Source organism: Phoca vitulina, unplaced genomic scaffold (genome assembly GCF_004348235.1).
Source record: "Phoca vitulina isolate PV1807 unplaced genomic scaffold, GSC_HSeal_1.0 scaffold60, whole genome shotgun sequence".
Taxonomy (NCBI): Eukaryota; Metazoa; Chordata; class Mammalia; order Carnivora; family Phocidae; genus Phoca; species Phoca vitulina.
In genome coordinates, this window is record NW_022589763.1 from 135,609 (window position 1) to 145,391 (window position 9,783).

The 9,783-nt window shown below is 65.1% G+C and overlaps 1 protein-coding gene across 6 annotated transcripts in view; it reads left to right on the plus strand.

Moving 5' to 3' along the window:
- Positions 1 to 8,151, plus strand: part of LOC116623721 (cohesin subunit SA-2-like) — a 62,983-nt gene extending 54,832 nt beyond the window's left edge. For all 6 annotated transcript variants that reach the window (XM_032391104.1, XM_032391105.1, XM_032391103.1 and 3 more), the window contains 7 exons: positions 1,152 to 1,253; positions 4,099 to 4,250; positions 4,888 to 5,022; positions 5,387 to 5,565; positions 5,636 to 5,741; positions 6,734 to 6,824; positions 8,072 to 8,151. In XM_032391104.1, coding sequence (XP_032246995.1) covers positions 1,152 to 1,253; positions 4,099 to 4,250; positions 4,888 to 5,022; positions 5,387 to 5,565; positions 5,636 to 5,741; positions 6,734 to 6,824; positions 8,072 to 8,086 — 780 coding nt within the window. In that variant the 3' untranslated portion in view covers positions 8,087 to 8,151. The remainder of the gene's footprint in view (positions 1 to 1,151; positions 1,254 to 4,098; positions 4,251 to 4,887; positions 5,023 to 5,386; positions 5,566 to 5,635; positions 5,742 to 6,733; positions 6,825 to 8,071) is intronic.
- Positions 8,152 to 9,783: the final 1,632 nt, after the last annotated feature.

Here is a 9,783-nt window from a genome sequence, read left to right on the forward strand (position 1 = left end):
GGTGGATAGGTGGGTGGATCGATATATGGGTGGATGGATCGATGGATGGATAGATGGGTGGATGGATGGATAAATGGATGGGTGGGTAGGTGGATGGATAGATGAATGGGCGGATGATAAGTGGATGAGTGGATGGGTAGATGGATGGGTGGGTAAGTAAACAGATGAATAGATGGGTGGATAGGTGGTTGGATTGATAAATGGGTGGATGGATAAGTGGATGGGTGGATAGATGGGTGGATGGATGGATAAATGGATGGATGGGTAGATGGGTGGTTAAACGGGTGGTTGGGTAGATGAATGGATAAATGGATGGTTAGATAAATGGATGGATGGGTGGGTGAATAGATACATCTGTCAGTCACTGTCATTTCCTTTCTCAGAAATCATCTCAAGACCTTCTTTTGGTGTCTTGTAATACAACGAAGACATTAGTCCTTTGTTATTTGTGGGAAATACATTCCCCCGATTACTTTTTAACTGCGTTTTATTTTTATGACGGTATTTTTCTTTTCCCTGTTTTAACCTCACGTGGTCCTGAGCTTTATGGCATGGGGTGTAGGGACATTCTTGCCTGGGTTTTCCCCTGCGTCTTGTGTGTTGGGGTGGCACTCTCCTCTCCTGAGACTTACCTCTTACGCAGTTGTGCGCTGAGCCTACCCTGCATAGGCCCTGGGGGCCGTGACGGCGGCTGTGTGTTGTCAGACGTTTGGTCGGCTCTTGCGGCTGTGTGCCCGCGGGCTGGCTCAGCTCTGGCACAGGCAGGTCGGTGTGACTCTGAAAGGCCTTGCCGCCGCTCCCGGCCCACAGTTCCCCCGGTGGCCCTGCCTTCCCCACAGAAGGAGCGCCCCTGAGGGAGAGGCCCAGCCAGTGCTGGAGGCGCAGCTGTGCCCCTGGACTGCGATGCCCGATGGCCACAGCTTCCCCAGGTCGTGTGGGATGCGCCCTGTCCTGCTGGCCCAGGGCCTGGCCCCGACGCGGCCTGGTTGGTGCTGAGTGCACAGCGGGATCCACGTTCACGGACTTCCTGGGATCCAGACAGTGGGTCTGGGCTGCACGGCTGTCCTTAGTTTGTCATTTGGGAACGTGCGTAGTAAGGAGTCTGTGCCTCCGTGGCCACCGTGGTGACGGTCGTTTCCTTGGACTCGCAGCACTACCATCACTTTGGCGACATCATCAAGGAGACCATGACGAGGACGAGGCAGAACGACAGGCTCCGCAATGCGCTGTCCCTGCTTCTGTGTCTGCAGCAGGTGAGCGGACTGTTCCCGAAAGTCCGATGGTGCCCTGCGACCGCTGCCCGTGGCACCAGGCCGCCATGCGTCGCCCAGGCCCGGAAGGGTGCGCCTCCTTGGGGACACACTGGGCACGGGTGCCGCTGTGCCTCACTGCCCGCTCCTCGGGAGTCCCGCACCCCTGTTCGTGCTGCGTGAGCAGCCGCTCGAGATGGGTGCACGTCGGTGGCCTGGCGGTCAGAGTGTGCCACGGACGGACGGATGGACAGGGTGGCTGGCAGGTCAGACCCTTATTCCTCCCGTGTGCTGGAGGCTGCAGTCCAAGGTCAGGGTGCCAGTGGGGTCAGGTTCTGGGGAGACCTCTAGAGGTTCACGGATGGGCCCCTTCCGCCGTGTCCTCACATGGCCATGGGTGGAACTCAAGAAGCTCTCTGGACACCTACGAGAACGCTACCCCATCGTGGGGGCCCCGCCATCCTGACCTCATCTGCTCCCAACCACCTCCCAAGGCCCCGCCTCCCAGCAGACCTCTTGGGGGCCAGGCTTGTACGTGTGGACTCTGGGGGACACAGATGTTCAGTCCACCGCAGCCGGCTTTCCTGGTGAGCTGGGTCTCCTGACAGTGACTCGGGGTGTCCCCGACCCTCAGGGTGGGTGTCCCCCCATCCACTGACCTTCAGGGTGGGCGTCCCCCCATCCCTCCACTGACCCTCAGGGTGGGCGTCCCCCCTCCCCCATCCACTGACCTTCAGGGTGGGCATCGCCCCATCCCTCCACTGACCCTCAGGGTGGGCGTCCCCCCTCCCCCATCCACTGATCTTCAGGGTGGGCATCCCCCCATCCCTCCACTGATCCTCAGGGTGGGCGTCCCCCCATCCCCCATCCACTGACCCTCAGGGGGTGTCCCCCCTCCCCCATTGACTGACCTGTAGGGTGGGTGTCTCTTCTCCCCCATCCACTGACCTTCAGGGTGGGCGTCCCCCCATCCCTCCACTGACCCTCAGGGTGGGCATTCCCCCTCCCCCATCCACTGATCCTCAGGGTGGGCATCCCCCCCTCCCCCATCCACTGACCCTCAGGGGGTGTCCCCCCTCCCCCATCCACTGACCCACAGGGTGGGCGTCCCCCCTCCCCCATCCACTGACCCTCAGGGTGGGCATTCCCCCATCCCCCATCCACTGACCCACAGGGTAGGCGTCCCCCCCAGTCCACTGACCATCAGAGTGGTTGCCCACCCCCCTTCCCCATCCAAGACCTTCAGGGTGGGCATCCCCCATCCACTGACCTTCAGGGTGGGCGTCCCCCTCTTCCCCGTCCACTGACCCTCGGGGGGCATCTCCGTCTTTCCCATCCACTGACTCTCAGGGTGGGCGTCCCCCCCATCCACTGACTTAGGGTGGGTGTCCCCACCACGCTCCATTCCCCATCCATTGACCTTTAGGATGGGCGTCCCCCCATCCACTGACCTTCAGGGTGGGCGTCCCTGTCTTCCCCGTCCACTGACCCTCAGGGTGGGTGTCCCCCCATCCACTGACCTTCAGGGTGGGTGTCCCCCCATCCCCCCATCCCCCATCCACTGACCTTCAGGGTGGGTGCCCCCCTTCCCCATCCACTGACCCTGAGGGGGGGCATCTGTCTTCTCCGTGTCAGTCTGTCATGACACGGTGTGCACGCGTGTGTGGTGTGTGACTCTGGTTCTTCCATCCCCGCGGCAGCTGGTTTACCCAGATCCGTGGAACCACGACTCAGACATGTGGCGTGTTCTGTGTTCTGTTCTGCTTTCAGACGGGTGTGTCTGCGTCTAGTGTCAGGAGGGGCCACGTCCACGTATGGGGAGGTTCTCGCCGAGGCTGTGTGGGGTTACGCGACAGCGGGGTCTCGGACTCAACGGTGTCTGTCCCTTCTGTCCCCGTTCTGGCTTTGTGCACCGAGTCTGGGGCCGCCCACCTGGCTCTGAGCTCTTTGCAAGGACTGCCTTTGGTCCTCAATGCTGGGGTCACGGTTCCCCACACGGCTGACTGCCCGCCAGCCTCCGTGGGTGCCGTGGGTGCCGTGGTCTCGTTTCTCTCTGGGGAGTCGAGCCTCCGCGGGTGTATCGGGAAGGGCCGGGATCTGGCATCCCCTCTCCCAGCGTGGGGTCCCGGTCCTTGTGCTCGTGCTGCCTGTGGGCGCGGCGGGCAGGCCTTTCCGCAGACACTTGGTGGACCGTCTCTGTCCCGTGGTTTTCCTGGAACACAGCTTCTCGTTCCCGTTTCTGGAGGCCGTGCAGAGTCCCGACCCTCACGCTGAGGACTGCCTTTACGTCGGACTCTTTCCTGCCATTTCTTGTTCCTTTGGAAACGGCCTCCTTCCTCCTCCTCATGGGACGGGCCTGCGTGTACGACGTTGAGATGACGCAGATTCCCCAGAGCGAGCGTGGAACGTTGGGGGCACGTCCTCGCTGTGTCGGGCCCCCCGTGTCCCCTTCTGTGTGTGATTTCTCCGTAAATCGGGAGCTCCTTCTCCCTCGCTGGTTTCCTGTTGAGTCCGACGCAGAGGAGAGGTCGCTGAGCAGACGTGACGCGGCGGTGTGGGTGCCCGTGGGACGTTTGCAGGCTGCCCGGCCCCCGCTGCGGGTCGTGGTCTGTGCCGCGTGGTCCCCGCCCCCCCCGGCATCCCGGCCTCGGGGTGGCCCTGCGGAGGAGCCCCTGCACCTGTCCTCTGCGGGGGCCCTGTTTTCCGGGAGCGGGTCGTTCATGCTGTTTCACCACTGGGGGGCGCTGGTTGGGGGTGGAGGGGAGGCTTCTCTGGATGTCCTTGAACCTCAGTCCCCTGGGACGCGCCCTTGGCGACCCTGACCCCACGGCCCATTGTGCTCCCGCAGCTGTTCCAGAAGCACGTGGACACGTATGGCCTTGGCTATGACCCCATTGAGTTCATCTGCGGCCCCTTCTACTCCATCCGGCTGCTGGCCCGACGCTTTGCGCTCACCCTCGGCTTTGACCGCGCCCCGGACGCTGCCCACCTGATCCACAGGTGCGTGCTGGGAGGGGGTGCTCTCCGACAACGCCGCCTCCTGTGCCCCACCCCTGGTCGGAGCCCCGCCTGGTACCGTGCTCCCCGCACGTGAGTCCCGCCTGGCGCCGTGCTCCCCGGTCTGACCCCCACCCCTGGTCTGAGCCCCGCCTGGTACCCTGCTCCCCAGTCTGACCCCCCGTCCCTGGTCTGAGCCCCGCCTGGTGCCGTGCTCCCCGGTCTGCCCCCCGCCCCGCACGTGAGCCCCGCCTGGCGCCATGCTCCCCGCTCTGACCCCCCTCCCTGGTCTGAGCCCTGCCTGGCGCCGTGCTCCCCGCTCTGACCCCCGCCCGGCATGTGAGCCCCGCCTGGCGGCGTGCTCCCCGCTCTGACCCCCCTCCCTGGTCTGAGCCCTGCCTGGCACCGTGCTCCCTGCTCTGACCCCCGCCCTGCACGTGAGCTCCACCTGGCACCCTGTCCTCTGCGTGAGCCCCACCTGATGCCCCGCTCCCCCAGGTGAGCCCCACCTGGCACCTCGCCCCTCCCCGGGCCTCAGCTGACACCGTCCTCCCCATGTGAGCCCCACCTGACGCCCCACCCCCTCCCCGTCTGTGCATCTGCTCCACGCCCCACCTGTCCACTGGACACCTGTCCCCAGGCGTGGGCTGGCCTTTGCCTTCTCCGAGTCCCCAGTGCCTGAAGAGGAGGCTCGGCAGCGCTTCCCCAACCTCAGCTTCCTGCTCGTGCTGGCCGAGTTCTCCTGCAAGATCCCACCAGCAGAGCGACAAGCTGCGTGAGTGCGCTGGGGACCCGGGAAGGCAGGACCCCTGGGCGGTGGGGGCAGGGACGGGCTCCTGCGGACACGGGGGTGGGAGCCCTGTGGGGAGGAGGATGCAGAAACGGGAAGGTTCTCGGGTGGGGACGACCCTGCTGAGGGTTGCCTTCCCTGGGCTGACCCAGGCCTGCTTGGGGTCCTGGGGGGGGCGCTGGGCTCTGGGCCGCAGGACCGACCTGCGGCCACTGGGTGGCACCCCTCCAGCATGGCTCCATGGTCCTTAGCCCCCAGCAGGGGATGGACACCGGGGGCCCCATGGGTTCCTGGGGATCTTGCCGGGTCTCCTCTGACATCCCCCTGCCACATCCACCCTTGCCCGCAGACTCACCCACTTCCAGGACTCCATCCCTGAGGGCGTGCCTGTCTTTGGGGAGGGGGACATGAACCCCATGCTCGTCTACCGCAAGTCCCTGATGAGGACAGACTACGTGGCCCAGGGGGAGGAGGAGCCCGCCGCCAACCCGTTTGACGCCATATGCAAAGACAGCAAGCGGCCCCAAGGTGGGGAGGGTGTCCGGGGTCGGGAGGGGTGGCCCTGGGGCCCCGTGGCTGACCGCTCCTGGCACCGCAGAGCTGCCCGTGGGGACGTGCTCCACCTGGACACCAGACACCCTGGCCAGCTCCAGCACCGGGGACAGAGAGACGAGGAACTCCTCCAAGGGCCAGAAGTCCAAGAGGTGAGGCCGTCGTCCTCCAGGTCGGGGGGGGGGGGGGGTCTGCCCTCAGTGGGGCAGCCTGTCGGGCCTCTGCCTGCCTGGTTTCGTGGTCGTCCTCGTGGGTTTCTCCAGAACAGAGCCTTGGGGCGGCCGTGAAGGGTTGTTGGTCTGATGGGTTGGTTGGGGTCCCGCGTGGGTCTGAGGCAGGGACGGGGCTGGTCTGATGGTGGGGGGAAACCCGTGTGGGTCTGAGGCAGGGACGGGGCTGGTCTGATGGGTTGGGGTCCCATGTGGGTCTGAGGCAGGGACGGGGCTGGTCTGATGGGTTGGGGTCCCGCGTGGGTCTGAGGCAGGGACGGGGCTGGTCTGATGGGTTGGGGTCCCGGTGTGGGTCTGAGGCAGGGACGGGGCTGGTCTGATAGGTTGGGGTCCCGCGTGGGTCTGAGGCAGGGACGGGGCTGGTCTGATGGGGGGGTCCCGGTGTGGGTCTGAGGCAGGGACGGGGCTGGTCTGATGGGTTGGGGTCCCGCGTGGGTCTGAGACAGGGACGGGGCTGGTCTGATGGGTTGGGGTCCCGCGTGGGTCTGAGGCAGGGACGGGGCTGGTGTGATGGGTTGGGGTCCCGCGTGGGTGAGGCAGGGACGGGGCTGGTCTGATGGGTTGGGGTCCCGCGTGGGTCTGAGGCAGGGATGGGACTACGTCTGCCTGTGTGCAGAGACCGCTGTCCTGTAAGAACGCTCCCCGGAGTGCAGCCAGGGGCTCTTCCCGACTGACCCCACTGCCCACACCGTGCAGGATTGCCCACCCTGCAGAACGGGATGGGACAGTGTTTCAGTGCCACTGGTTGCCCACGACCTGGGGGCCGTGCCTCGTCCACGTCTGTCCATGTCCTGTGTTTTCCCAGGGCTGTCCACACCTGTTCCCTGCAGGGCTCGTGGTCCCGGGGCCTCCTGCCGTGGCCTGGGGCCCTGTCTCCGTGTCCCTGGCAACCGGCCACCCTTTGTTTCTGGCAGGGACGTCTTTGATGTTGACTTCCTGTCGTCGGAGGACTCTGAGAACTCTTCCAACGAAGACGTGGACGTGGAAGGCATCTCCATCCACGAGGTCGGTGCAGGCTGGGCCCCCCGGGCGGTGGCCACGTGGGGGCGCTGGCCTGGGCCTGCCTTTCCTGCCACGGCCCCCTCATCCCAGGGTGGTGCAGAGGCGGGACGTCCCATCTGATGGGGTCTCCTGGGTGACGCTGTGGCCTCTGTGCCCAGTGGGGGTGGGAGCAGGTCCGTCCGCATGTTCATGGCGGGGGGGTGGGGCTGGAGATTTGGGCTCCGGTCCGACAGCTCACCAGGTGTCTGCCGTGTGGACGATCACCTGGCTGCGAGACTGGGGGTGGGGCAGGCCCCTGAGCCGTCCCAGGTGCGTGCGCTCCAGGCTCACGCGGTGTGCTAGGGGCCTGAGGCTGGCAGGGTGTGGTCCCCACGCTCTGGCCTGCTTGGCTTAGGACACTAGGTTTTGGGGTGCCCTGGGGGCCTCAGCATCTCTGTTGGCTCCTGCCTGGCGGCCCCCAAGTCACACCTCTAGGATGGGTCTGGCATGGCCCTCAGAGCGGTGCAGAGGCTCCTGGCAAGGCAGCCCCGCGTGCACACCCACCCTCCACCGTGCGGACACCTGGGCGGAGTCAGTGTGCCAGCCCGGGGGCCCTGGGCAGCGGGAGTGCGGGAAGGCTGTGCCCCGTGCCCGTTCCGCATCCCCCGCCCTGCTCTGCTGCTCCCAGGGCCTGGCGGGCGGGGGTCCCAGTCCGCTGTCCACCCCACCCAAAATGCCCACCCCACGCTGACTGGAAACCAGCCCGGGACACGGTGTGCACCACTGTGTCTCCGTCCACGTGTCTGTGTCTGTGGGTCCTGAGGGCTGTCTGTGTGTCCGTCCACGTGTCTGTCTGTGGGTCCTGAGGGCTGTCTGTCTGTCCATGTGTCTGTCTGTGGGTCCTGAGGGCTGTCCGTGTCTCCGTCCACGTGTCTGTGTCTGTGGGTCCTGAGGGCTGTCCGTGTGTCTGTCCATGTGTCTGTGTGTGGGTCCTGAGGGCTGTCTGTCTGTCCATGTGTCTGTCTGTGGGTCCTGAGGGCTGTCCGTCTCTCCATCCACGTGTCTGTGGGTCCTGAGGGCTGTCCGTGTCTCCGTCCATGTGTCTGTGTCTGTGGGTCCTGAGGGCTTTCCGTGTGTCTGTCCATGTGTGTGTGGGTCCTGAGAGCTGTCTGTCTCTCCATCCACGTGTCTGTCTGTGGGTCCTGAGGGCTGTCCGTGTGTCTGTCCATGTGTGTGTGGGTCCTGAGGGCTGTCCGTCTCTCCATCCCCAGGGGGCGTCAGACTGAAGAGGACACACACCCCGCTGGGACTCACGTCAGGAGTTCCGTGTTCCTCCTCGGTTGCTGCCTTGCGTTCCTGGGCTGGGGGAGCCAGCGGCGTCCAGGTGTGGCTGACCCAGGCCCCTGGGGGCTCCCGGCAGATGACGGTGACCTCTGCCATCTGCGCCTGCGCATCCCAGCCCCGTATGTGGGGAGAGGGCCACGTGGCCGTTGACTGGGGCCCCCCGGGGTGCCCACGCACCCACCCACCTACCCACCAGGTGCCTACTCACCTGCGACTTCCCTCTGGCGACTGCTGTGCTTGGCTGGAAGGTTCCGGAGCCAGCTTTGCCGCCGGCCGTGCAGCATCGCGCTGGCTCCCTAGTCCGACGTGGTCCTACGCGGAGCGGCGCTAGCTCTTCCTTTCCCAGGGCCCCGCTGTTGGGCGTTCCCTGGCGTCCGGCGCTGAGGGCCGGATGCAGGGCAGGTACGGGCCTGCTGCCCGCGGTCGGCTCCGCACCTGCTCGCTTCAGGCAAGCCAAGCTGCAGCCGACTTGGGGCGGGGGCTGGACGCACATAGGCCGCCCTCCCTGGACACGCAGGGTGGGGCACTGTGCGCCTCAGACCCCGTGTTGGTGCCAAACCAGAACTCTCGGGGCCACTGTGTGGAGGACGCCCCCGTGTGGACACGGACAGCGAGGCCGGTCTGTGGGGAGGCCTCCTGCCGGTTGTGCACAGGCAAGAACTGGCCCGGGACCTCAGGCCTCTGCAGCCCCGCGCAGACCTGGGTCTGGGGGCTTGCCGTCCAGGGGGCGGGGGGAACACCAGTGCCTCTGGCTGTGCCCCCCCCAGGACTCTGGAAGCCACGGTGGGAGAGCATGGCCCTTGGCCGTGGCGTCAGGACCACGGGTGGCCCGCGTGCAGGTCTGGGCAGGAGGGCCACCCTGCTGGACACTCGGGGACCCATGGCCTGGGGCCCGCGGCCGGGCTTCCCGCACCCCAGAGCCGTGCACGCTGCGTGGAGTCTCCCGTGGGGACACTGCCGTCTGCCCCCGTAGCGTCCCCGCCTGGCGTCTGTGCCCGTCGTGACCTGTGTGTGCTGTGTCGTGGGCTGGGCAAGCCGAGCCCATCACAGAAAATCCTTAAATTCTTTATTTAAAAATACAAACGTGATCTCGTAAAACATTTTTAAACTGCTATACACACCAAGTAAAAGTTAACTTTACACCTTTTGTACATTCACATGAAAACGTAAGTACGCTCGAGGGGGTGCTCCCTCCCAAACCCCACGCGCAGGGCTGCAGCCGGGGTGGCACCTGGAGACGCTCCTGTGGACGGAAGGTCCTGGGGCCACTGTGGTGCCGGGGCCCCTGGAATGTTCCTGACCGACGACGTGAGAACTACACAGGGCCATCCAAGCCCCGAAGTCTGTGCGCGGCTCACGCCCGAGGCCCATGCTTTGGAGCAGAACGTGGCTGCCCTGCGAGCGGCCGGTCGGCCGGCGTGTGTCTCCAGACGCCTGCACTCAGGAGCTAGACAGTGGGGCCGGCGTGTCTCCTCTCCCAGCCAGGGGTCCCAGGCAGGCGGGGACACACGCTCAATGACCACCTGACCAGCTTCCGTGTTGAATAAATAAAAATTTATCATCCCATACAAATCACTTCATTTTCTAGAACAGACAGCTCAACGATCAAACAGTTTTGTTCTTTACACGAAAGCGGCTC